At 53.1% G+C, this 27,937-nt stretch overlaps 1 protein-coding gene across 2 annotated transcripts; it reads left to right on the top strand.

Annotated features, from left to right (window-relative positions):
- Window positions 1-6: 6 nt before the first annotated feature.
- Window positions 7-27,907, top strand: WARS1 (tryptophanyl-tRNA synthetase 1). 2 transcript variants are annotated; one of them, XM_032345270.1, is made up of 11 exons: window positions 7-108; window positions 6,138-6,315; window positions 12,249-12,462; window positions 13,961-14,069; window positions 16,169-16,288; window positions 16,795-16,977; window positions 21,445-21,545; window positions 23,223-23,335; window positions 23,537-23,710; window positions 25,709-25,849; window positions 26,691-27,907. In XM_032345270.1, exons 2-11 carry the CDS (start codon window positions 6,202-6,204, stop codon window positions 26,850-26,852), a joined length of 1,431 nt encoding a protein of 476 aa, XP_032201161.1. In that variant the 5' UTR covers window positions 7-108; window positions 6,138-6,201; the 3' UTR covers window positions 26,853-27,907. The 2 variants fall into 2 exon arrangements, with proteins under 2 accessions (XP_032201161.1, XP_032201160.1); XM_032345269.1 differs by lacking the exon at window positions 7-108 and adding an exon at window positions 834-1,073.
- Window positions 27,908-27,937: the final 30 nt, after the last annotated feature.

The following is a 27,937-nucleotide window of genomic DNA, read 5'->3' as shown; positions in this document are numbered from 1 at the left end:
TGATGGGTCAGTCTGGCCGGAAGTCGTTCCGGCCGGACGGGGTTTCCACGGACGCCCAGGCGGCCGCCCGTGGCTGAGCCGGCTGCACTGAAGGGCCCGGCTGGGCCGGTAAGTGAGGGGATGAGGGCGGGCGGGAGTTCGGGGCGGCGCCGGATGACCCGGCTCTGCCGCCGCCGCCTGCAGGCGAGGGCCCGGAGTATCCTCCTCGGAGCCCGGCTCGCCGCCCGCCGGGGTCCGGCACCACGAGGGGCGCGAGGCTGCCCCGGCGCCCCTCGCCCCCTCCCTCCGAGCGCCCGCGTCCGCGTCGGCCGCCCACCCCCGCCGGCCCCGGCCCTCGCTCGCCTCCTCCCTCTTGCCCTGCCCCGAGGCGAGAGCTCCGCACGCCGAACGAGTGCGCGCCCCGTGCTGGGGGCTCTGCCTGCGGCGTCGCCCTCGGTCCCCTCCGCGGTCGGGGAGGAGGCTTTCTCGTGCCGGTTCGGTGGAGGAGGAAGCCGAGAGGGGACGGCCCTCGGCCACGGCGCCGCCCGGGAGAATGCCCACGCTGGGACCGAGCGCTGGGGCCGCGCGCCCCGGAGCTCGGGCTCTGCCCGGAGCGGCTGCGGCGGGAGCGGCTGCGGCGGGAGCGGCTGCGGCGGGAGCGGCTGCGGCGGGAGCGGCTGCGGCCCGCGCCCCGCGCCCGGTCGCCTTCCCGCGGCCGCTCGAACGCGGAGGGTGGGGCGGGCCCGGGGCGGGGAGGTCCCTCGGAGGCCCGCCGGGGGTCGGGGCGGCTGATGCAACGCCCTGCCCGGCCTCGGTGTCCGCCCGGCGCCCCGCCCCGCCGGCCCTGATGGGACCGCCCCGCCGAGGAGGCTGGTCCCGAATCTTAAGTGTTTCTGAGAAACGGAGCGGTTTGTGAGAAATTCCTCCGTGCCGAGTGGGGTAAACAGGAAAAAAGACCCTTTTCTGAAAAGGAAACTGAAAGCATCGGGGGCGACTATAAAGGAAGACCGCTGGCCGCTCGGGGCCGGCGCCGCCGCTCCTCCGCCTCGCGGGACCCGTGGCCGCCTCCGCCCGCCGAGCCTCCCCGGTCCTGGGTACGTATCGCCGGCGTCGCCAGGCTGCGGCTCCCCGGCGCCTTCCCCGGCGCGCTGAAGACTCGGCGTGGGGCGACGGCGCGTGTCCCCGACGATCGGGGGGTCCTGCACCGTATGTCCCCCGGCCGACCGAGGTTCGGGGATGCGCGGCTGACCCGGGAGCCGAGGTACCCCGTGAGCAGCGGCCTGTGGGCGGCGGCGTTCCCCTGGCAGCGTCTCGGGGTTGGCTCCCGCGCAGGGGTTCCGCGGGCGAGGCCCCCTTACCGCGCTGCACCGTCAGGGTGAGCTCTGCGGTCGCCACGCACAGCGCTGCCTTGTGCCCGGCTTCACCATTCACGTCTTCGCCGCCGTGGACGGTAACGTGTGTTTTATTACTGGAAGGGGGACGACCTCTCGTCCCAGCGTCGGACAAAGGAAAGGTGAACGTGGCCTGTCCCGAGGTTCAGAGCGTCAGCGGACGCCTCGCTGGACAGAAGCCGTTTCCTCGTCCCCTGGGGACGCGGTGGTCCGAAGCCGCGGACATGCACACTCTGGGGCCTGGGTGGGAAGGAGGGTGTCCCCCCTCCGGTGGTGTCCCAGGCCTCCGGCAGCGATGCGCTTCCCGGCGCCTCGAGAATTGGCTAGGTTTATGCCCCCTTTCCCCGAATCGTAGATCAGTGTGTCCTGATGGTGAGACGATTTCGGGATGGTCCAGGCCACGGTCATGTTCTGTGAAACAGTTCTGTGAGTCTCCTTTCTACTCCCGGTCCCAAAACCACCCAGTATCTTCCAAGTGCCTGTCATTCCTCCAGAACATTCCTCCAGAACGAGGGAACCTTTCAAAATGAGCACAAGACTCCAGATCTTTAAAAAGAGGAATTGATAATTTTTTTATTGGAATTATTTTTTATTTCAGAGAATGGGAGAGACAGAGAGAGCATGAGAAGGGGAAGGGTCAGAGAGAGACGCAGACTCCTTGCTGAGCAGGGAGCCTGATGCAGGACTCGATCCCAGGACTCCAGGATCATGACCTGAGCCAAAGGCAGTCACTTAACCAACTGAGCCACCCAGGCGCCCAAGAATTAACTTTAAAAGAGCTTTTTAGCTTTCTCTTTAAAGGTGCCCTAGGATCTGCCAGGGACTGTGAGGTTTTACTCTAATGACCAATACTTCTTTCAGAGCAGATGGTAGATAACTCCACAGATTATACCTTTGTTTCTTCGTTTTAGATTTTACTCTTGTTAAGTAGGTAAAACAACTCTCCGAACAGATTCAAAGCTCTATTTGCACTTTACGCAGTAAACACTAAGACAGTCACGCATAGAATTTTGGCACCTCGGACCCCTCTGAAAAAGTAACCTGGATATTCTACTTAGAGCCAGGCACATACCAGTGTGTATGCAGACTGTCCATGTCATTTCAGACATGCTGAACTCCGTGTTATAAACCTCAAGTTAAATTTCATTCCAAAAGTTATCAAAGAAGTAAAGGAGCGTGTTGACTAGATGGTGAGAAAAAGGAGAGTGGACACCCGAAACGGGGGCAGATGGATGGGCGTGTGAACTAAGAGACTCTGTTCTCTCTTTCTTTCTCTTTTAAAAAAAAGATTTTATTTATTGGGACACCTGGGTGGCTTAGTTGTTAGGTGTTTGCCTTCGGCTCAGGTCAGGATCCCAGAGTCCTGGGATCAAGCACCGCATCAGGTTTTCTGCTCAGCGGGGGACCTGCTTCTCCCTCTCCCACTCCCACTGCTTGTGTTCCCTTTCTCGCTGTGTCTCTGTCAAATAAATAAATAAAGTCTTCTCTTTTTTTTAAGATTTTATTTATTTGTTTGACAGAGATAGATCGAGAGAGGTAACAGAAGGAGGGGGAGTGGGAGAGGAAGAAGCAGGCCGCCCACTGAGCGGGGAGGCGGACCTGGGGCTCAATCCCAGGACCCCAGGATCATGATCTGAGCCAAAGGCAGACACCTAACGACTGAGCCAGAGGCGCCGGTTTTCCCGTCTTTCAAGAGGTTGCATCAGACACACATACATACACGCACAAAAGATTTATCATGTGGGTGGTTCCCACGCAGTGTTTACCTTATGATCATGAGAGCTAGCAGACCTTATCTGCTGTTCCCTCGTCAGATTTAGCTCATATGTGCTTCTCGAACGGAATTCTGCTGTGGGAAAACATTTTTCCCTAGTAACATGGACCCTGGGTGCAGGTCCCATTCATGTAGCTAGCTGCTCCTCTTACCTGCTCCGTAGCAGGGGGAGATTATCTGTCCAGGGCGCACCCAGTGATTCTACCTGGTACTTTCTTTAGGAATTTTTAAAGCTAATGCTTCTGGTCCTCCTCAGACTTCAGAACCTTAACTGCTGTCACCCGTTGCCTTCCATGCCAGATACCACCCTTCAGGAAGGAGAGGGATAAACCCAAGGGGATTCCAAAGACAGCAACGAGAATGGGAAGTGGACGTTAGCAGAGGCTGAAGAAACTAGTCTTAGGGTGTGAGACCTGGAGAAGGCGCCATGCCATCAGCCTGGCCCTTCCCAAATCCTAGCAGGGTCAGCACAGTGGCAAGATGCTAAAAATGAGGCTGGGTCAGGTCCATGCGGGGGAAATCTACCTTAAACTGGAACAAGCACTTGTGAACATAACATGAGAGGACATGAGCTTTAGGGAGAATATTGAACTGGGTGACTTGTGAGATCGATTAATTCTGTAAGTGTGTTTTGATAAAGTGCTGTGTGCCAGGCATTAGAAGCACACAAAAGAGTAAAAAACCCAGAGCTTGCTCTCACTGTCCGGTGGAGAAGACATGAATAACTCGATGCCATGCGAGTGCTGGCATCGAGTTCCTACCAGAGTATTGGGGATCAGTGACGGTGGAGCGATCAGCTTGGCTGCCGGAGCCAGGAAAGGCCGCAGAGAAGAGCTGACGCCTGAATTAGTGAGATCACCTGCAGTGCACAGGCAGAGACAGGAAACTGTCCCGTTCCGGGCAGGGGGGGCCACTGAAATAGCTGAGGGAACACATGGTGTAGTGGGGTTTGGGGGTCAGATCCTGGCTTAGCTCCTCTGGCGCTGGGATCCCAGGGGCCTTCTGACTTCCCTGAGCCATCATCTCTCATCTGCTAGCGCAGAGCATATACCAAGCCATCCAGCTTTGAAGGCGGGACGAATCTGGGATCGTGTGTAAAGGAACTGGACATGATGTTTGATCAGGTGTGGCTAGCAGGAATTCTCATCCCTTTGATTGTAATTTGATACGGGCCTGCGTGTTTCTCCTCTCCAGCGCTCCTCAAAGCTTCTGCATTCCTTCTTGCAGGCCTCCTGACACCGGGCTGTGCTCTCTGAGGTAGTTAGGGCACCCAGCTTCCCTTTTCTCAGAAACGAGGTGATTCTCAGCCAGGAGGGAAAAGAAACTGGTTACTGTCTCATCCTGGTTTCGGTATTAGGCTATCAGTTGATTTATATAAAGATTAGCCTAGTTAAAATTTACATCCTTCTTAAACATTTAACAAAATAATAAAAATAAATTACCCTAAGGGTGCCTGTCTGACTCAGTTGGTGACTCTTGATCTCGGAGTTACAAGTTCGAGCACAACATTGGGGCTAGGTTTAACTTTAAAAAAAAGAAAGAAAAAAAGAATGACCCCTCAGGTCTGGGGTTTTGGTTCGTAGAGTTCATAGAAAAAAATTCGAATAATTAAGGACACAAAGCAGTCACATATTGCACCTCTCCTGCCGGGCGAGGGCCATGCTGGGCTGGCTATTTACCTGCACCATCACACCATCCACACAGCAATCCTGCAGGTAGTGTTACCGCTGGCCCCACTTTACAGTTGAGAGGCTGAGACTCCTTACAGTTCAATAACCTGGAGAGTGAGTTGTAGCTGCCCATCCCTTCCACTTGCGTGGTCTCGGGGTTGTTCGTAACCTCTCTGTGCCTCGGTGTGCTCATCTGTGAAATGGAAAGAGCATCTCTCTCACAGGATTGCTATGAGCCTTCAGTGAATGGATGTGTATACGGTGTTCAGAAAGATAGCAGGTGCGGAGGTGCTGGCAGTTGGCTGCCCTGGCCCAGCCCATTGTCACTGTCCTTTCCTCATTCGGAGCCAAGCAGCAAGTTGTAAATGGAGCTAGGGTTCAGCCAAGCCCTGGAGCCCTAACAGATAATACTCATAATGGATCTATATCTTGCTTTACAGTTTACAGCATGGTACCTTCTAGTTTTTCCTCCTTTCTTTTCACAGCAGCCCTTGAGGTAGCTGAAAAGGTTCCTGACTGTGCCACTCTCTAGATGAGGAAGCTGACCCTCAGAAAGGGGAAGTGACTGACCCAAAAGGGAATGGTTGGCCAGTCTCTGCACCAAGGCAGCATCAGGTGGCCTGCCCTCTGTCCCACCTTTTTCAAGGTTAAAAGTTACGACTAATAAAAGGTGCAGGTATGCCTTTTTCAGAGGGCTGCTGTGAAGTGAGACAGCGTGTAGAATGGACAAGCTGTACATCTTTTCCTCATTTGGAGCCCAGAACAGATAAGGCCCTACCCTCATCCTAGATAAGACTATCCTTGACCCCAGACCTTGCTGAATCTGAGAACAGAGCAGCTGGCCTGCAAAAGAAGCCATTTGCTCAGTCACCTGTTGGCTCTGGATGCAAGGGCGGGGAACTCATCCCCGATACAGTAAGATAAAGAGTCAATTGCAGTTCCGCCCAAAGTTTCCGGCTCCGATGAGCTTGGGTTTGTCAGAGCACTTCAGTACTTGCTCCGTGTCCGAACTCGAGTCTTTCCTGGGTGCTTGGCATTGGGTGAAGCACACTTGGTCCCAGTCAGAGGAGTCCTGCAGCCGGTGAGTCCCGCAGCTCCTGCAGTCCTCATCGCGGGCACCTGCTCATCCTCTTTCCTCCTTTTTCGTGGCCCCGCGTTTGCGCTTACACTTTTACTAATGTCATTTGATCCGTGTCCTTTATCATAACTCCAGCGTTTGTGGAAAGACGAAGGACCGGGTAGACGCAGGAAAGGTAAAACTCCAGCGGCTCGTTAACCAGTCTCTCCCTCCCTCCCCACACCCTTGTCCCCCCTTCCCCACAGTTTTGTCTGGACCACGGAGCAGCTCTTCCAGCCTCTTAGCCAGCTGCCGACCTAGGTCCCGGAGATGGCCGACGTGCCCAACGGTGAGCAGGGGTGTGCCTCCCCGCTGGAACTGTTCAACAGAATAGCTGCCCAGGGGGAGCTCGTGAGGTCCCTCAAAGCGGGAAAGGCGTCAAAGGTATGTGGTTTTATTGGATTCTCTGCCTGTGCATCTGGGCCAAGTCTGGGGTCATGTTACCCGGAACAGACTGTCCCCAAGACTCTGTTCCCTCAGTAACTGAGGTATTTTGGCTCTAACTTTAAATTCATTTCCTCCTTTATCGATACATGTGGTCGAAAGAAAAGCCCCTGAAATCCAGCCGTCATCCACCCTGCCTGTTCCCAGGAACGAACTTTTCAGTCCTTTCTGCTGATTCTCAGAATTACACTTTTATGTTGCTCCTTGTTGATATTCAAGTTTGGGGCTTTAACTGTAGAAAAGGAAGAGTTAACACTTCTGTCAGCACTCCCCATCCCTCTGGTGTCCCGTGCATGTCCCCGCGTCAACATGGACGCTCTTCTGACAGCATCCATGCTACTGACAGCTGACCCCATTGAATTGAGTTTGAGTGTTTTTCCTTGCCTGCCCCGGAATTGCTGTTTATCTCCATTCCTGGTGGTTCCATGTTTCTGTGTGCAATGGTTGTAGCTCTCCAGGCCCCCTTCAGTTAGGTGAGTCTCCTCCCGAGGTGCTCACGTCAGCCAGCCTGCAGCTTACCTCCCGAAGGTCTCTCTCTCGACTCCCCCGCCTCAGATGGACTGCTGCCTCTCACCATCCACACTGCCCCCGTGGGCCCTTCCCTCACCTCCCTGTTCGGTGGCTGTTTCCGATCCTGTGTGGCACTCCTTTGTGTATGTACTCTCTTGATAGAGCAAGTCCTCCAATGGTCTCTGAAAAAAATCCTGCTACAGAAATAATGTGGGGGGATCTTGCATGTCTGAAAGTATCTTTATGTAGTGTCTGATTGATAAGCAAGAGTGGGTATGGAATTCTAGGGCAGAGGGGATTTCCTCACAGAATTCGGAAGCCAGGGATCTGTCTTCACCGAGCTCCCAGGGTCGCTGTGAGAAACCAGATTCCGTTCCCTTGGGTTTTCTCTGGAAATTTGCAGGAAGGTCTCGTTGTTCCAGTATTCTGAAATTTCTTGGGATGAGTACATCCTTTCTAACTAGAAACTTCTGACCCTTATTCTGAGAAATTCTGTTTCTGATTCTTCTCTTCTCTTTCCTTATTTATGCACTTTTTTTCCCCCAGAAACTGGTCCTCTGCTTTTATGTTTTGACTTGTGCTTTCCATTTTGTTTTCTTCTTCTTTCAAATATATTTCCTCAACCTCTTATGTTGCCATTTTTTTTTTATAAATCTTTTTAAAGATTTTATTTATTTATTTGACAGAGATCACAAGTAGGCAGAGACGCAGACAGAGAGAGAGAAGAGGAAGCAGGCTCCCTGCTGAGCAGAGAGCCCGATGCGGGACTCGATCCCAGGACCCTGAGATCATGACCTGAGCCGAAGGCAGCGGCTTAACCCACTGAGCCACCCAGGCGCCCGCCATTTTTTTTTTTTTTAAGTAAACTCTTTTTCATTTATCCTGTCATTTTTAACTTCCATGAGCTCATTGCTTTCTGGATGTTCTTTCCTCGTTGCACCCCATTATCATTTCCTAGGTACAATAAGTATCCTTTTATCTCTGAGCTCTTGCTGATGGTTTTCCTGATGTTCTCTGCGGGACAGAGGAGCTGGGCTGTGTGGCCCTCCTCCACCCTCCCTGCTCACGGTGCATTGCCCCTGCCCCTGCTGTACAGAACACCCCCAGTCTAGACACTTGTAACTTGACCTCTCCAGCACAGGACCTCTGGCTTGGGGTGGGAGGGGGTGGGAGGGGGTAGGAGGTGGAGAGCCAAGCAGCTGCTGCTTTTTTTTTTTTTTAAGATTTTATTTATTTATTTGACAGAGAGAGATCACAAGTAGGCAGAGAGGCAGGCAGAGAGTGAGAGAGAGGGAAGCAGGCTCCTCACCGAGCAGAGAGCCAGATGCGGGACTCGATCCCAGGACCCTGAGATCATGACCTGAGCCGAAGGCAGCGGCCTAACCCACTGAGCCACCCAGGTGCCCCCAAGCAGCTGCTTCTTAAAAGGACTTTCTACCTGTGCTCCTAATTCATAGCCGGTGTTCACCCTCACTTCCCCAGATGCCCCGGTCCCAGATCCCCCAGCAGCGTAATTCCAGTGTTTCCACGACATCCTCACATTTGTTGTTCCCGGTCCGTGGCCAGTTGTCCAGCAACTCTGTGGCTTCCAAAATCTTGTTGCTGGGGTCCTCTTTCTGTTGCCTTTGTCCTCATGGGGTTGTGCTTTTCTGAAAGGTCTCTGCTCTTGCTGCAGGACATTTCAGAAGTGTGATCCGTGCCATCTGCGTCTTTAATGCACATGAGCACTGCCTTTCATTCTGCTCTGCCTCCGCTCTTCGGTCACTCGGCTTCCACTACTTCCTCGTCCGTCACTTCCAACCCCCGTGTATCCTTTTCAGAAGCCCCCACCCTGCGGGTCCTCCCCAGATGGGGGCCAACCATCTCCCACCCACCCTGGCAGTTTACTTTGATTATTTGGACCCCAAATAAGCCATCACACATTAAAAGAGATAAATAGCAGTGAAAGTGATGTCCCAGGGAAGGGGTTAGCTAATCACAGGAAGAATCCTCCAGTTAGGAACACCAGTTAGGAGGACTCAGTGGGTGAGACTAAGTTATTTTTTAAAAATCCGAAATAAATAGGGGTGCCTGGGCAGTTCAGTGGGTTAAAAGCCTCTGCCTTTGGCTCAGATCATGATCTCAGGGTCCTAGGATCAAGCCCTGCATTGGGCTCTCTGCTCAGCGGGGAACCTGCTTCCCCCTCTCTCTCTGCCTGCCTCTCCGCCTTCTTGTGATCTCAGTTTGTCAAATAAATAAAATCTTTAAAAAAAAAAAATCCGAAATATATAAAGGACCCACATGTTAACCGTTTGCTCTTTAAATCCATGTTTGGCAACTTGGCAGTGGTATATGTGTTGATGTAACGTTAAGTTTGAGTAACATTTAATAAGTTCTTAGCTAGCAGTTCTTAGTGACCTGCAGTTATAATCATTGCTAAACAAGCAGTACTTAACACAGTTCAGTTTAACACAGTTCAGTTTACTCTTCCAAGTATGTTCTTTGACATGTGCAGTCCACTGACTCTCAACAAGAGAGATCAGAGGTTGCACAATGAAGTCAGACTTAAATGATGAAAATTCAGAAGTAAATTTGATCCTGGAAGGTGTTACAACAGAAGCACCTATTTTAGAAATTCACTTTATGCAAAATGCTAGAGCACTTTGGGAACACCAATGCAGTGAGGACACCGTGGGCTCTTTCTCCAGCAGTCTCTGCCATGTGTCTTGACCGTGGCCCTCGACATTCTCTTCTGCTCCGTATACTAAGGGCGAAGATCCCCAGCTTCAGTAACAGCTTACTAAATACCAAGGTGTCTCCGGGCATAGGTCAGAATCTAGGGGCTCTGGGGGGAGACAGTGGCCAAGGGCATGAGCACTTTAGGCAGAACTCAAGAAATGATGCTGGATCACAGAGGTCAAGACAGCAGGGTCTGTTTTCTTGTCCTTTTAGTTTACATAAACTTTTTTTTTTAAGATTCTATTTATTTGAGAGAGGGTCAGTGGCTGGGCAGAGATAACGAGCAGGAGGGGTAGAGGGAGAAACAGTCTCCCTGCTAAGCAGGGAGCCTGATGCAGGACTTAGTCCCAGGACCCTGGGATCATGACCTGAGCTGAAGGCAGATGCTTAACCAACTGAGCCACCCAGACGCCCAAGGTAAGCTTTTTAAATTGAAGTGCACCATTTATTCAGAAACGTACAGAGCTCATAATCAGCTTACTGAAGTTTCACAAAATAACCATACTTGTAACCAGCGTCCAGATCAGGAAACAAGATAGCAGCACCCAGAAGCCATCCTCAGGCCCCTCCAGTCACTGCCTCTATTCTCTACCCTAGGCCTCCACCATAGATAGTTCTCCCTTTGTTGGAACTTTAGATAAAATCAGGTTGTACATAGTGTTCTTTTGTTTTTTTCTCCCCCCAGGACATCAGCTTTTAAATTGTGCTTCCGTGTTCTGGTCCATGTTAAATTGAGGTTCCAGTATTCTGAAATTGAGAACAAGAAAATAGAAAGGCAAGGTTGCCTGACCATTTATTTATTTATTTATTGTAATTTTTTATTTTTTAGTTAACATATAATGTATTAGTAACCCCGGGGGACAGTCTGTGAATTGCCAGGTTTACACACTTCACCGCACTCACCATAGCACATACCCTCCCCAGTGTCCATAACCCAACCACCCTCTCCCCTCCCCACCCCCCCACCCCCACCCCCACCCCCCCCCCCGCAACCCTCAGTTTTTTGTGTGAGATTAAGAGTCTCTTATGGTTTGTCTCCCTCCCCATCCCATCTTGTTTCATTTATTCCTTTCCTACACCCCCAAGACCCCCATGTTGCCTCTCAACTTCCTCGTATCAGGGAGATCATATGATAATTATCTTTTTCTGATGGACTTATTTCACTTAGCATAATACCCTCTAATTCCATCCATGTCGTCACAAACTTGCCTATCCATTTAAATCACATTCTAGACTACAAACAGTTCTTGAGCAGGGACACTGGTGTTTGACTTTCAGAGAGCTTCCTAGTTGCAAGCAGAGTTAGACCAGATAGAGTATGCAATGTCAACACAGCCAGTTGATAAAAGGGTATTGACTAAAGTGTCCTTCAGAGCAGGGTAATTCTTCCCATGGATAATTCAATAAATCATGCTTGCTAAACATTTATTTTGTTGCACTGAGCTTAGGCACTGCAGAAATGAGGTGAGTAAAACATACCTAACCCACCTGGGCAGATATCCTATCTCTTCTAGGAGATATGTCCACGGAGTTACGAAGTCCACAATTCTAATTCATTGTAATAACGAATTCCTGGTTGTTTCAGAGTTTGAAACACAAATCTGTTTCTGCAGAAGTGCCCCATGGCAATAGTTCTCTGTGGCTCGGGGCCGTACCTCACGCAGCAGTTTCCTCTGAATGGAGTTCGGTGATATGTCTCTCCACTTAGGAAGTCTGCTTCATAGAACAGGATGTGTACACTCTGAATGGGAATGTTTGTACTTCCTTTGCCAAGCAAATTGGCCTGTGTATATTCTTTGTTTGTGATCTAATCCAGCAAGGCCAGTTACAGGAGCAGAGTTTTGGGGCACAACATGACTAATCTGCCTAATTAGGCCTCCTCTTCCAGGGGCCGGCCTTCGTGGGTGGCTCGTGTGGGCTTCTGGAGCACGAGGTCTCTACCAGATTTCCAGAGTACCCAAGGATATAATTTTACATTTGTTTTTCTTATGCTTATTTTTAAACACTCAGTGTGCAAACACTCTGGACAGCTTGATAAGACTCCAAAATACAGTAATACAACTGTTTCTCACTGCATCCCTCCTTAATTTAGGACTTGAAAGCCTGTGTTTTTCCTTGCCTTTTTCTGTTTCCCTGATGTCTAGAGTTGCGGTACTGTCCTCAGTGGCATTATTTAAGCCTCCACAAATACTCCTCTCAGCTGTAAATCATAAAAACAAGATCCGATGTAGAATTCCTTATACTCAGTCCAGGGAGCTTGTCACACACATTCTCTGGCATCGGTGGCATTTGAGAAATCTTGAGTATATTCAGTGTGTCATAAAGAACAGTGTGTGCCGTGTCTGTTTGTCCCATAGCATTTGCGGTACTGATCTGCAGCGCTAAAACAGCACAAAAATGAGAGACATTTCGGACCACGACTTGCTGTGTGTCCACCGGCAAGCTCCTTCACCTCGCTGAGTCTCAGCGTCTCCAGCTGGAACAGCACAGGGACGACGGTGCCTGCCTCCGAGGGGTGCTGTGAGGCTAAGGAGGGAACACATGTGGGGGCATTTACGTGGTGCCTGCCCTGTGACAGTAGTCCCCTTCGGCAGAACGTTCGCTTTGGTGTATTACTGGCCTTCATCCTCGTTTCCTTTGTCCAGGAGGAAATCGATTCTGCAGTGAAGATGTTGTTATCATTGAAAATGAGCTACAAAGCGGCGGTGGGGGAGGACTACAAGGCCGACTGCCCTCCAGAGAACTCAGCACCTGAGAGCGATAGTGGCCTGGGATCCGCAGAAGCTGAGGAGGATTTTGTGGACCCGTGGACAGTCCAGACGAGCAGCGCCAAGGGCATTGACTATGACAAGCTCATTGGTAGGTCCTGGGAGAAGCCCCAGCTTATACAAGTGATTACCTCAAGTTGATCCCACTGGTGTGTTTTTGTTTTTAATTTTGAATTATAAGCTCAGTCAAGCTCAATGCCAAGAAAAAAATAGATCCTAAAATTTTTTGGTCATGCAGTCCTTCCCAAAGGATTCTTTTCAACTGAAATAACAATGTAACCATTGTTCAAAATAACCGTCCATAGTAGAGAGCTTAGTAGAAGGTTTTTCCCTTTTTTCTTTTATTTTTTTTTTTGAGTGATTTAGAACTTGAGGGGAAGGTCTGTTAGAATGGCATCTTTGCAGTCATTTAAATCACCTCTTACGGGGCACCTGGGTGGCTCAGTGGGTTAAAGCCTCTGCCTTCGGCTCAGGTCATGATGATTTCAGGGTCCTGGGATCGGGCCCCGAATCAGGCTCTCTCTGCTCAGCAGAGAGCCTGCTTCCACCTCTCTCTCTCTGCCTGCCTCTCTGCCTACTTGTGATCTCTGTCTTTCAAATAAGAAAATAAAAAATAAAAATTTTTTTAATTAATTAATTAATTTTTTAAAAAAATAGATAGATAGATCACCTCTCACTTAATGATTAAAGTCAGGAATGAATTACCTAAGTCAGAGTCTCTCTTCTGGTGATACCAATTGTAGAGCTGAAAAGCTGGAAGTTACCTTGAGAAGGGTGACTCCTCACAGGGCAGGTGGCCACTGGCAAGCACCTCCTCACGGGGCTTTCTGCTCAGGGAAGTCCTAACTCTGAGATCACTGGTAATCACCAGTGAGGAAACATTGCTGACATGTGTTTATCAAAGTCAAAAGCCATTTTCCATAATTTAAGTATAGACAGTCAATGAGGGAAAATTCGTTTGAAGACGTAATTCAGTGCAACAATTAAAGGATACTAAAATACTGTGTCAGTGTCAACAGATTATACCTTAATAAGCAACTGGGGGAAGGGAAGTGTGAAAAGTTGGCTAGCAAGACTGAATTCTGGATATGTTTCCCATCAAAATCCAATCCCAGAGAAAACAGGGTGTTTTTTGTTGTTTTAAAGATTTTATTTATTTATTTGTTTGTTTGTTTATTTGACAAACAGAGATCACAAGTAGGCAGAGAGGCAGGCAGAGACAGGAGGAAGCAGGCTCCCTGCTGAGCAGGAGAGCCCGATTCGGGGCTCGATCCCAGGACCCTGAGATCATGACCTGAGCTGAAGGCAGAGGCTTTAACCGGCTTAGCCACCCAGGCACCCAGAAAACAGCGTTTTATTCTGTAATTTGTTTCCTCTTTGTCTGGTTGTGATCTTAACGCTCCTTACTACCATGAAAGTCATTTGACTTTGGGTTGAGAGAAGGGACTGGGAGCAGAAAGCCTAAAGAGCCTGAGTTCATCAAGATTGTACACAATACGCTAGTTTCTCCCCTTCAGTAATATTGGATCGCCAGACCTCACACCACCTAACATGGCTATATCTCTTTTGTTCCAATTTTCTTTTTCCAGTTCGGTTCGGAAGCAGTAAAATTGACAAGGAGCTGGTAAACCGGATAGAGCGAGCCACGGGCCAGAAACCACACCGCTTCCTGCGCAGAGGCATCTTCTTCTCACACAGGTCAGGGCTTCTGCCCTCCTCTCCTTCAAATTACAGATGTGATCAGGAGGCTCTTCCCTCAAGCCACCTACTCCTGTGGGGACAGTGGTAGCTGCCATCTGTAGCCTGGGGTCCACCTTCTGCCCAAAACTGGCTCCGGGTTTATGCCCTGTCCCTTCACCCTTGGGCCCTTACTTCATTCATTTATCAACTACTCCCTTCATAGTTGGAGGTCACATACGCCACAGATGAGATTATGCCAGATTATGCGCTCTAAATCATAAAATGTCATAAAGACAAAAGAGATTAGTATATCCAAGTTCAGCATTTCCCACGAGATAAGCAGTAGCTTCCTGAAGTTCTATGCCCCTTCCTGCTATTGTCCTGGCCTGCTCCTAAACCCTGTTACCAAAAGAGAAACTAGCACAGTGTACATGGAAGAGACTATCCCTACCCGAGACTGTAAATTCTGTGCAGATAATTATCAGAAAGTGGGCAGGTTCTGGAAGTGTTCCTGCCTCACCCACCCCACCAGTTAGCCCATTTTATGGTCCATGGCCGGGTTGTTCTGTTCTCCTTGCTCTGCATGTTTGGTTATGGGAGAGCACACACAGGACGGAACGCGGCAGCCTGCCAGAACACTTCGGGTTCCATGTGCAGAAAACTCCAGACCCTGCTCAGCCCTCTTTCTGGACGAAATACAGTCACAGCTTTTTACCTTCATTAAGATTTAATTCACGTTTTTAAAGTATACAATTCACGTTTTTAAAGTAGCCTTTAGTATATTCATAAGGTTATGCAATAGTCACCACCACTTGTTAATTCCCGAACATTCTCACCACCCCAGGAAGAAACCCCGTCCCCAGGAGCAGTCGCTCCTCCAACCCCCCTCCTTGCGCCACAACCACTGGCAACCCTCATGTTTTCAAGGTTCTGCCTTGTGGCGTCAGGTCCCTCCCTCATACCTGACGAGTAGTTATAAGAAGGAGGTGCTGAAGACCTGCTGAGTAGGTACACCCCGTTTTTTTGTTTATCCATTCACCGGTTGCTGGACATGTGGGCTATTTTCAATTTTGGGTTTCTTCTCTCCTGTAAACCCATAAAAGTTACATTTGGTTAATTGTAAAAACCAGAGAAGGACTCTTTTCTTTCAAAATTAAGTTTTTTAAATTCTTCCCTTATTTAAAAGCAGTGTATGACTGGTGCCTGGAAGTTAAAAAAAAAAAAAAAGGCACACACACACACACACACACACACACACACACACACACCCATCATCCCAGGAGCACTGTTAACCCTTGGTGAGGGGTGTGAGGAGGAGTCACTTTTTAGAAACCCCGGAAAGGTCCTCTTTTATTTTGGGACACGTTGTTGAGAAAGAACATTTACACCCTAGAGCGGTGGTTTCACACCCTGGCAAACTTGGCGATCGCTGAGGGAGCTCTTTAAAAATACAGATCCCCAGGCATCACGCCAGACCCCCTGAATCGGAATCTCTGAAGGTAGGACCCGGGTAGATGTAACGTGACCAGTGATTCTGATGCCCAACAAGGAAACCCTTCATGTGCATTGCCTGGACCCCAGTCCTGGGGAAGAGCAGATGAATCCAGAACGACTCCCAGCTGAAGACACTTGGCCCCAGCCTGGCTGAGGAAGCCCAGAGGAGATTTCCTGCTAGGGCCTGCCTCTCCACACTCCCAGGAGGTCTTCCTCACTCCCGTCCCTGAGTCAGGAGTGTGTGGAACTCACAGTCTCCCAGTCTGGGTCTCCAGAGTCTCCAGGCTGGGGGTTCTGAAAGGATTGTGTAGTGTCGGCTTGGTGTCATTCCCAGGAACGGGCGTAAAGTAGATGGTGTGTGGACGTTGGTATTTGAAGTTTACAGAGGGATTCCATTAGCTGCCCAGCCATATCCCGCTTTTATTCCAGACCTGCATGTCTACACTTTTTAAACAATCACAGGAGAAACACATCATGTCAGTAGATGTTTCCTGCCATTTTTCTAAGACAGGCAGCAAGGGCAACTAATCACGGTGTCGTGTTTTCTCCGTCTTTTCCAAGCATTAGCGCCTTAGTGTTTCTCAAAAAAGTCACACCATTTCCTTTTCCCCTCTTTCCTTTAGAGATATGAACCAGATTCTCGATGCCTACGAGAATAAGAAGCCGTTTTATCTGTACACGGGCAGGGGCCCCTCTTCTGAAGCAATGCATGTAGGTCATCTCATCCCGTTTATCTTCACAAAGTAAGTATTAAACCGTATGCCTTTTGTCCCTTTTATTAGTGAATCTGGAATGGTACTTACAGACCATGTTAGATGACAAGACAGATCTCGTCTGTGTCCTTAAGGTGCGAGGGGACGGGTGCTATTGTGACTTGGTGACTCTGGTCCCGCTGTCACGTTAGAAAGTGTGGCGTCATGGAGCAAGCCCAGCTTTGGAGTCAGCCAGCCCGTCTCCACCTGTCCCTGTCCCTGTGACTGTAGCAGTCACTTCCCTGAGCCTTCGTTTCCACATCTGCAGGAGGGCAGTGATAACACCTCCCTCCTAAAATTGTGGCCAGCATAAAGCAGCTGGCACAGAGCTGAGCGCAGGCCCTTCCGCGTTAAGTAAATGTAGTATCCAGCTCCACAACGTAAGACTATGTGACTGTGTAGACAAGAAAGTTTTGCGTACACTCTCAGTAGGAACTGTGATTTCAGATGCACTCCGGGGAAACGAGGTGGCAGCCTTCTTCCCATGTGTCTCGTAGGTGGCTGCAGGATGTGTTCAACGTGCCCTTGGTCATCCAGATGACGGATGATGAGAAGTACCTGTGGAAAGACCTGACCCTGGACCAGGCCTACGGCTACGCCGTGGAGAACGCCAAGGACATCATTGCCTGCGGCTTTGACATCAACAAGACTTTCATCTTCTCTGACCTGGACTACATGGGGTAAGGAGAGAGCGCCCGGCTGCCTTCTAGAGAGAGAAGCGGATGCAGAAGCGGCTCCTTGGGGCCACGGCAGAGTCAGACACGTCTGAAATGGTCCTAAGATCTGGGGAATGTTTTCCCTCCTTTATGAAATGTTAAGATGTGGTTTCTTGCTCTCGTTCACCAGCTGAGGTTTCCATCCCCAGCTTGAGACAGAATTGTAGTTTCTCTCCAAGGACGGTCAGTTGGCCAGTGAGGGTCTTTCTCTTTCTTGGCGTCCCTTTTTCCTCACAGAGAAAAGATTCGCTGGTACACGGTCCCCTCACAGTCCAGTTCTTTAAGTCAGCCACTCCATAGCTAAAATACGCATCCAGAAAATCCTCGAAACTTTTTTTTAAAGATTTTATTTATTTATTTGTCAGAGAAATAGAGAGCAAGCGTGAGCAGGGGGAGCACAGGTAGAGGGAGAAGCAGGGAGCCCAATGTGGGACTCAGTCCCAGGACCCTGGGATCATGACCTGAGCCAAAGGCAGATGCTTAACCCACTGAGCCACCCAGGCAACCCTGAATTGAAATTTCCGAGGTCTTCATCCCAGACAATTGCCAAGAACTATGTTAGAAAAACAAGACTCTGTCAAGTGTCCCAATAAGAATACGTTGTTCTGCTGGGCAGGTACTTTCTGAGCACCTGAGCGGCAGTGCCCCCCCACTCCGCCCCCAGACACTTGTCCTTGGGGCGGGGTGTGGCCGGATCCTGGCAGACTCACTACCAGGCCAGGACGGAGTGCTGTAGAAGCTCGGGTTGGGCGGGGCGTGAGGAACTTGCTCACTACCAGACGGCCCGCTACAGGACTGCCTCCGAGGGTGGCTTATAGCCACAGGAATAGCTGCCTTCGTAAGAGGTCTGGCCTTTCCACCAACTAGTACCTGAGTTCCTAACTTTCTCATTTTACCTGTGAGATTTTTAAAATCTCTTCTCTCTGGGCATAGAGGCATTGTGTCCTTGAGGAGACATGATCTTTGAAGGAGGGAAACAGACCCAGGTCGAGCCCTGGCACCTCTCTTTAGAGCTCATGAGTCACAGCAAGCCTGGTCCACGAAGTAGGGTTACACGAGACCCTAGATGTGATCGCTGGTGTCATTTTCATGGTGCTTTATTTTCTCTCTCGCCCCTCATTCCTTAAGAATTCTTGATTCGCCTGCTCGAGCGCATAGCCACACCCTGGGTCCTGCTGCTCTTTTCAGTGCCGGGCCGAGCTGGCAACTGCCCAGTCACCGTGTCCTCTGGTGCCGCCTCTTGCCTCCCATGGCAGCCCCTCACAGCCTCGGTCCCCCACCAGCCGGCGCTCCCTGTAAAGCACAGATGGTTGTGTCACTCCCCACCCCCTCCCACTTCTGTCATCCTCGGGGTCAGGGGTGGCCCTGTTCCGCTGGGTCAGTAAGACCAACAGTCACGGAGCGCTCTCTGCGGCCGGCGTCCTCCGGGGCCCTGGGAACCCAGCATTGAGCCAAGCGGAGTGCCTGCCTCGCTGAGCCGAGGGACTGGTGGGGTGAAACGAACACCCTCTGTATCCGCAGAGATGACCGAGTGGTGACACCAGAATGGTGCTCGCGAGGGTCCGCCCCACGACCCAGCATGCTCCTGGCAGATCCTGAGAGAACATGGGACCTGCAGCAACTTGGGTGGCCTGCCTCTCCACTGGCCGCCCTGTGCGTCCTCTTTGCTCGGCAGGAGCTTCTCTCCCTTGCTGAGCTCCGAGTGGAGACGAAAGCCCAGACAACTGTGAACCGAAGGGTCTGTGCTGCCTCTTCCCAGAAAGAGCTCTTAGGTTTAACCTAAGGTCAAGAGGGAAGTTTTAAAAGTTAAATCCTGTTTCAAACATCTTATTCCCTTCAAGAGGTTTTTGTTTTTTGTTTTTAACAGTTGAGCTTCTTTTTTTTTTTTTTAAAGATTTTATTTGTTTTATTTGAAAAACAGAGATCACAGTAGACAGAGAGGCAGGCAGAGAGAGAGAGAGGGAAGCAGGCTCCCTGCTGAACAGAAAGCCCGATGCGGGACTCGATCCCAGGACCCTGAGATCATGACCTGAGCCGAAGGCAGTGGTTTAACCCACTGAGCCACCCAGGCGCCCCAAGTTGAGCTTCTTTTTTATCTTGAAATTTAACTCAAAATCCAGAGCTTTGATTTAACAAAGCTCCTTCCTGGTCTTCAGGAGCTGGTACTACAACCAGGCCAGCCTCCACCCTGTCTTTGGGCAGGAGCAGAGTGGTGAGGGCCCTGCAGGCCAAGAAGCCCAGAGCAGGCCAGCTGGCTCCAGACACCCTGGCCCCACACGCATCTCTGGCCCTGAGTGTGGGCCCAGAGAGCCCTTCCTGCCGGGAGCCCTGAGGGACGGCTCAGCCTGCTCATTCACACAGTCAGTAGGCCACACTGGTGCCAGGGACACCGCTGCTGGCGAGGCCATCATCCTCCAACTGTGTCCTGTTAGCTACTTGTGGCGCGGGAGCAGGCAGTTAACAGGTGACAACCAGGTGATAATGAGTGTCGTGAGGACAAAGGAAGGGGGTTCACCCTGCGGTCAGGAGGTCCTGGTGCCTGTAACAGAGTCATGAGGACTTGATGAGGTACTACACATAATGTGGCCTTCGAGCAGTAGCTGGTGAGTGCTTGGCAAACATACGATCTCAAATCACATTCAGCTTTAAAACCCTGTCCCTGGTTCCCTGTGTAAGGTCACCGGGCACGCAGGGAACCGATGCCCCTCCTGGATGCACTCACAGCCTCCAGCCTGCACGGCACGAGCACTGGCTGGCAAAGAAGGAACTCCCCTTCCAAGAAAGGTCAGGGCTGTCTTACTCAGAAATGCTGCTCAGACACCACAGGGCTGCAGTCCTGTCACTGGGGTGCTGTAGACTCTTCCTCCCGTGGGGACTGGAGGCCATCTTGCGCAGTGTGACCGCGGCTGGAGGAAGGTTGGCCACTGGCTGATTTGCCAGAATTTGCCGTTGCCTCTCCCTGAGGATGCACGGAGCATTTGCCATGGCCCTCTCCCCTGGGTGGCAGACGGCTGCTTGTCCTCACCAGGTGTAAGCGGTGTGGGGCCTCCTGCAGTCTCCCAGGACCCCTCCGACAGGAAATAGTTCCTGTGTCAGCAGGACCACAAAGCAGGCATCTTTGCGGGGAGCACCCATGTTGGGAGCACTTCGCTTATGGCAAGGTTCCCGGTGTGTCCTCCCCTCTCTCTAACACAGCCCCACCCCCGCCCCCAACCAGTGCCCTGGGCCAAAACTGAGCAGGTGCTAAGTGAAAGTCCCTCTCTCCCTCCCAAGTGGGACTCCGCTCCACTCCGCACAGACCGTGGTGTGAAGCCTTTGCCTTTACGGTTCTCCCTGCCTCGTGGCTGACCCAGCCCCAGGCAGCCAGTGCCTCTGGATTTCTGATACCCCAGCCCCACACCCCGCTGTCTGTCCAAAGACATTCAGGAATCTCCATCCAGGGGCAAAAGTCTTCACCTTTAAAACTGTGAGATGTGAGAGAAGCGTAGGCATTGTGGCCGGAGAAGCCTGGGTTTGGATCCCAGCTCGTGTACTCGCTGGGTCTGTGCCCTGATCCTAAACTTCTCAGAGCTTCAGCCTTTCCCTGGAAAGTGGAGGCGAGGCTGCTACGTCAAAGGGGGAGTTGAGAGGTGTTAACTTGTGTCCAGCACTTAGCACGGCTCCTGCCACGGGATGCAAACACATAGTAAGCCACTTTTCCCCTTCCTTTGTGGGGCCTGACACCTGGTTAGGTGGAAAGTAGAGCTGCTGAGCATGTGTAAGAAGTTCCTCTGGGTTCTGCCCTGCCCTGTATTTGCTTCATCCTTAGCCTACGTCCTTCTGGCAACAGAATGGCTGCCACAGCTCCAGGCCTCGTACCCACATCCCTCACCATCCAGGAGAGAGCGTCCGGTTGCTTGAACCAGCCACAGTGGCCCAGCCCTGTGGCTGGGCACGGGGTCAGCCTGCCTGGACAGCATGGCTGCCGATGGTGGACAGGGCCGTGGTAACTGGACGTATTGGTTTCTCTGCAGATACTCTCTAGCAGCACAACACAGAACAGAGTCGGTCTTGCGGGAAGACTCCCTTGGGGCTCCCAGACTGGAAGCTCTGCAGCATACCTGACCGTTGACAGAGTTTTTATATTGTTGGGTGGTTTTAGGTTTCTTTTCGGGCAGAGTTTAAATGCTCCCCGTCCGTCCCTGAGTCCGAGCACGTTCTTGCCTCATCGGCCCCGGCATCCGATGTCGGTCTCACACTGGTTTCCACACCTCCCTGGCAGCTCCGCTTGGCCTGCGGTAGCTCTCTCTCCCTCAAGATGCCTTCTGGGCACCTTCCTGCCCGGTCCGTGTCCTCGGCCCACACGTGCACGCTCAGGTTTCACCATCCACTGCTTCGGCCTCGGCGGGAAGCCACCCTCTGAGCCTGCGGTTTGATCCCATTTGTCTGCAGGATGAGCCCGGGCTTCTACAAGAACGTGGTGAAGATTCAGAAGCACGTTACCTTCAACCAAGTGAAAGGCATTTTCGGTTTCACCGACAGTGACTCCATCGGTAAGGAGCTCACCGTGGCCTGCGTCCCGGGGTGAAGCACCAGCGTTTGCCCCGGGGCCCAGCGGCCTCTCAGGTGGCATCCCTCGCCCCTTGCCTCCCCACAGCAACCCCACAGGCAGGTCTTTGCCGGGAACCGGAGGAGCTGGAGCAATGCCTGCAGCCCCATTTCCGGGCCTTGATGCTGCACTTCCGGGGACCATCTGTCGCCCCTCAGTCACCCACTAAAAGGCTTAGAAGAAAGGAGGAGATGGGTGGGGATGACTAGAGTTCCTCTGCCTGCTCGTGGGGTCCCAGCCCATGCAGGCGCCTCTAGTAGAGGCCAGAGCCTCCATTTCCCCCATAAGAGGAGGGACTTGGCGAGAAGCCCTGTGGTGCCCACCCTGCCCGCCCTCACTGTCCTTCCACGGCTCGGCCCCCTGCACACACACTCGTGTCCCTTTCCGTGTACTTCCGTGCCTGTCAGACACATCAGCCTTCTCCTTCTAGACCCTTAGCTCCCGAAGCTAAGAATTGATCCCTGAGACTTGTGGGTCTCCTGATCCTCTTCCGTGTTTTGTTTCTGCGACACGGCTCCAGGCCGAGCAGCCACGAGCCCGGACAGCATCCCCAAGTGTGCGTGTGGGTGCCGCGTGGGAGAGTTTGCCCCGCTGGGAAGGGGCACCGCCTGGGGCCCTGGCGGTGAGGGGACCTTCAGGGACAAGTGCAGAAATGCCATGGAGAGGCCTCACTGGGAGTCCTTTCACAGGAGCAAGACCCTTGGATGTTTCAGTGAGATGCATTCCTAGCAATTGGGGCATAAACCCTGTGCTTTTGAAAGGGCTTTTATCCTTGGAAGGCCAGCATTTCCTGGGAAGATGTCTCAGGGAAGGCGGCACTGGGCAAACGAGAGACTTATGCCTAGTTGCACACTGTGCTGCGAAGCACCCGGGTTTGAATCCTGGCCCAGCCGCCTGTTTGTGGTGTATTAGCTGCAGCCGGCTGTGTCAGCAGTCTGAGCCTGAAAGTCCGTGGCTGTAAGATGGGAGCCATATGGCACTGTTTCGTAGAGTTGGGAGCAGCAGACAGGCCCAGGGTTGGCCCCGAGCACAGCCTGGCACCCACACGCAGGGAATGGCCACCGCTGCTCTGTGAGCGGGGCGCTGGTGGTGGTGGCAGCGTGAGTGTGCCCATGTTGCACGGATGGCAGGGGCTGGCCCGGCACCGCTCGTCAGAGGTCGCATGAAGGTCGGTGCCCCTGGACCCCTTGTACAGGTCTGAGTAAATAGCAGCCGTGATGGTAACAGCAACGTCCAAAGTACTGAAAACAGTTTGGGGTTCCAGGTATCAGAATTTATACGATTATAGGTGAGGAACAACCTATGTGTCTGTGGGTAGAGACGGGCGAAACACCCGCTGCCACGTTTACGGGACAGAAACACGTAACAACCACCCAAGGGAGGGAAAAGTATAGTGTGCAGTCACAGCAGAAATGCGGAGGGAAGCCGAGAAAACGGATCGATCCACACTGGGACTGGAGATCATCTCTCTTCCCTACTGCTCTGTGGTTTCAGATTCTCTTGCGTGACGGTTGCTTCTCTAAAGGGGAGGACGCCTGTTCGTGTTCACCCCTTTGCTGGGTGAGTTAACCAGAACGGGAGTCGACGTCGTGTGTAAAAATACTTCGTTTATGCTTTCCAGGGAAGATCAGCTTTCCCGCCATCCAGGCTGCCCCCTCCTTCAGCAACTCCTTCCCTCAGATCTTCCGAGACAGGACGGACATCCAGTGCCTCATCCCCTGTGCCATCGACCAGGTCAGCAGGCGGGGCGAGGCGTCCATCGGTCCGGGGTGCTGCACTCCTGAGGGGAAAGGAGGTTTTAAAAGGTGCTGGGCGGGGGGCAATCCTGTAAGCTGCCTGGGAGCTGGGAGCTTCCCACGGAGGCGGCGGGCGTACTCCGAGGCTGACAGGCGGCCCATTTCTGCCAGCTGTCCTCAGTCCCCTCTCCCCCCACAGGATCCATACTTCAGGATGACAAGAGACGTCGCCCCCAGGATCGGCTACCCTAAACCAGCCCTGCTGCACTCCACCTTCTTCCCCGCTCTGCAGGGGGCCCAGACCAAGATGAGCGCCAGCGACCCCAACTCCTCCATCTTCCTCACGGACACCGCCAAGCAGATCAAGACCAAGGTGAGCACTGTCCGGGCCGGAGGGGCAGCCCGCGTGCACAGAGTAGGCGTGCGTAAGACGCACACGCATCACGTGACTGTCCTTCCAGCGTCCTCTGCCACGGCGCTGGGTTCCACGGTCAGTTACAGCCACTGCCTGCGAACTCCAGGCGGCCTGTCCCTGCGCCCAGACACCAGATGAACTTAACTTTGACCTTTCATTTAGGCAAAATTTTGGATTTTTCTTCTCTGCTTTTCTCACCAGTGCTCTACTCTGGAAGCAAAGTCCTGGCAGTTTTCTTTTTTTAGGATTTTATTTATTTGAGAGAGCGCGAGAGCAGGAGTGGGAGGAGTGACCAGAGAGGGAGAAGCGGGCTCCGTCCCAGGACCCTGAGATCATGACCTGAGCTAAGGCAGACGCTCAAGTGACAAAGCCACCCGGATGTCCCATGGCAGTGTATTTAATGATGGAACGTATTCCACTACATTTCCAAGCAGCAGCCGTAGTCCAGCAGATGGACCGGGTGCTTTATGTCTTCTGGCTTGATTTCTCATGGGGAGACAGTGGGGAGCACCTTTAGAGGGATGAGGGCCAGAGAGGATGACCAGCCTGGCCAAGGTGGGGCTTAGGGGCACATGTTCCCACAGAGACTGGGAATGGGTGAGGGTCCTTCATCAGGACAGTCGTGGCCGTCCCAGCATGCATCGGGCACTCAGCACATTTTTGTCAGGTCACCAAAGAAATGAGAGTTAGGAACCTATTTGAGCTTTTTTGTTTCCCAGGACCCTGCTTCTGCTGCTCGCAGGGTCTGAACTGCCAGTACAGGTACAACCCCCTCCCTGTCCCATGAAGCTACTGACATTTTATTTGGAATCTAGTGTGTGTTTGTGGGTGGGAACTTCACAGCAGGAGTGACTAAATCTGTATCTGAGGTGTGTGATGCAACCCTCCACTGGTGTTGGCCCTTCCGGCGTCCCAGGCGGGTCCTAGCGGACAGCGAGGGGACCCATCCTGTCCCGAGCCTCTTCCAGGAAACAGCCCCGCCGACTCTGCCGCCCTCTCGTAGAAGCTGCTATGTTCGGGGCTTGTTCTTGCCCTTTCTCTACTGGCTGGACCTTCCAAAGCCTGGAGTCCACACGCAGGGGCGGGAGGCGGGGGAGGGTGTTCCTCTTCTGTCCAGGAGGGAAGGCACTTTGGTTTTTTAGTTGTTTTAAGGAGGTCATTTTTGGGACCAAAGCATTTTTCATTCATTTAGGGATGAGCAAAGGCCCCGAGGGTGGGCCGGCAGTAGCGTGAGATCAGGAAGCACACAGCTGCAGAGGCCACAAGAGTTGTGAGCAGCCTGTGTGGCAGGACAGGGTCAGTCCCCACGCCCACCTTCCAGTCCAGAATCCACCTCACACCAGCCGGCACGGGGCATCTGCCCCAGGCCTCCTGCAAACAGCAGCAGCAGCCATGCTGGGCACTGCCACGTGCTCGCGTGTGCCCTCTCACTGAGTCCTACCAACCACCGGGAGGCCATGTTTGTCTTGTAAGCAAGGACATCAAGACTCAGAGGGACCAGGCAGTTTCCTACCTCCACACAGCTGGGAAGTGTGGGGGTTAGGACCGGACCCCAGCTCCCCCATTGCATGGGCCCTCCCATGGCCTAGAGTCAGGAACCCCAGGTTGTCTGCGCCCCCGTTCCCAGGTTGTCTGTCTTACCCGAAGGACCTTGTGTCCGTCCATCCCTGGAGGATGCTTCACCCACATTCCAGCTCTGTTCTGTCTGTCGTGGGGGTGGGGGTCCAGAGCTAACCTCCCGCCCCCCTTCAGTTGGCCACACTGGCACGGACCCGGGCTCACCGGGCAGGCAGGAGCAGTTTACGGGGCTCCTCCTCCCGACTGTGAGCCCCAGCCTCCTGCCGAGAGACCTGACGGGGCAGAAGCAGCCCCTGGCCCGACTTGCACCCTCGGCTCCCAGCCGGCTTCCACGCGCGGCGGCCCAGCCCCTGCATCTCTGTGCTCTTGCCGCCGCAGGTCAACAAGCATGCGTTTTCTGGAGGCAGAGACACCGTCGAGGAGCACAGGCAGTTCGGAGGCAACTGTGACGTGGACGTGTCCTTCATGTACCTGACCTTCTTCCTCGAGGACGATGACAAGCTCGAGCAGATCAGGAAGGTGAGGCCGCAGGGTCCAGCCTCTCTCGTGGGGGACGTGGCGGACGGGGCGGTCTGACAGCCGAGCTTAGGGTGGTCGGAGCCTCGGGGCTCGGCTTTGGCAGCAGACCCTCAGCTGAGACGAGGTAAAAAGCGAGGCGGTCTGTCTGCCCTTGGCCATGCACCAGGAAGCCCGGTGACAGTACACAAAGCAACGCACAGGCTGTGGTTGCCACCCACAGCGGTCTCCCTGGCTGGACACCGCAGACTAGGGAACTCCAACAGGACAGAATCTCAGTTCCGACACCGCCCACACCAAGTCCGCGGGGCCATGCGTGGCTGTGGTGCGGGCAGGGCCCCGAGGCTCGCCCGGGGGAGGCGAGGGTCCTGGTGTGGCCTCTCGGCAGCAGTTGGGTGAGAGGTAGGAGGAGGCCAAACAGTACGTGTAGCCTTTCCTCGGGTTTCCAGTCCTCGGAACCTTCCCACGGAGGTGATCCTGACCGAGGACTCTGCGCGCAAACACATTAAACCTGGTTGTAGCGAACAGTGCAGAGCAGACGGCACAGCACAGGGGACGCTGTGTCGGAGCCACAGGAGCGGGAGGCCAGGAGGGAGCTGCCAGCCAGCTGGGGCGCGTGGAGCTCCGACTGGCAGAGAGGGCGGGGGCGGCGACGCGGGGCTGCGCGGCAGGCAGGGCCCGGCATTTGGAGAAAAGCACCGGGGAAGGTGCACATCTTTGGACTTCCGGGCACCACCCCTGTGCCAGGCTCTGCGCAGGTGCTGCGGGCTGGGCTGGCGCCCAGAGGAGGCGGGTCCCAGGCGCGTGAGCCGCCTGTCACTGTGGTCTGTCTCCTTCCGGGTAGGACTACACCAGCGGCGACATGCTCACTGGCGAGCTCAAGAAGACGCTCATAGAGGTTCTGCAGCCCTTGATTGCCGAGCACCAGGCCAGGCGCAAGGAGGTCACGGACGAGATAGTGAAAGAGTTCATGACCCCCCGGAAGCTGTCCTACGACTTCCAGTAACACCCCTTTTATATGTGCTTATAAAGGATGTAATTTACCAATAATTCCAGCCCAATCAGATCAGCACTACCCATAGGCTCTGTCACACGGTAATTACTGGATGGTATCTGGAAGCCCTGTGTGTGTCTGTGCCGTTTTTTTCCCATGACGTCCCCCTTTCTGTCTCTCGTGGGCCAAACCCTTGGGGTCACTGGGTGCCGGCTAACGTTCCATGGTCAGTCCAGCTGGAGTCTCTCCCGCAGAGCAGACCCCCATGTGGGACCTTTGGCTCCGTGTCCACAGGCCAGCCTGTCAGGTCCATAGGACAGCTGCTGGTCGCCACACACTCTTCAGACCTGCTTTCTGAAGGAGCGTGGTGTCTGTCTGCATCCCTGAATCAAAACGCATTAGCATCAATTAAAGTGTGCTTTGAAAAGTCTACGAGCGGCAGTGTGGTGGGCACAGGTGTAATTCAGGCCGTGCCCAAGGGAATTTAGAAGACTTGCCGACTGAAAGCTTTGCGAGACGTTTGGCTACAAGAGCTCCCAGCTTGAAAGCTGCTTTCCACATTGAATTTTGGCCCAAGTTGGCCGGGCTTTATTGAATTGAGTCTTCTGTGGGCGAGACTCCAGTTCCCCTACCACACTCCAGACCGTGCATGCACCCGCTCCAAGAATCATGCTTTTCCCCAATGTGCTAACACTCCGTCCACCAAGCAATCCCTGACACTCTGCCCTGAAAGCCAAGGGCCGCTTCGTGCTGGTCGTGCCAGATGCTGAGGGCTCTGTTGTCTTTGCAGATGCTTTTGTTTTGACACTTGACTGGCGTGGAAGTCTTTCTGCACAGAGCAGTGCCCCGGGCCAGGTGGACGTAGCTAGAAAGTGCGCGGCAGCGCTCCAGGCCCCGAGCAGCCTGTCCCCGGGAGGCTTGGTAAACCGTGCACCCTGTGTAGTTTGGAAAAGCGGAAGACCTATCTCAGGGAAGGCCCAGGCTTGAGGGGTCTGTGCTTTCTGGAGATGCGGGGTCCACTCCCTCATGCCGCTCATTGGCGTGAATAAACTTCCTTCAGTCCTGCCTGTGTCGCTGTGCTCTTGTCTGTCTGGGCT

This window comes from Mustela erminea, chromosome 5, assembly GCF_009829155.1.
Source record: "Mustela erminea isolate mMusErm1 chromosome 5, mMusErm1.Pri, whole genome shotgun sequence".
NCBI classification, from domain to species: domain Eukaryota; kingdom Metazoa; phylum Chordata; class Mammalia; order Carnivora; family Mustelidae; genus Mustela; species Mustela erminea.
This window is presented reverse-complemented; position numbering and strand designations above follow the sequence as displayed.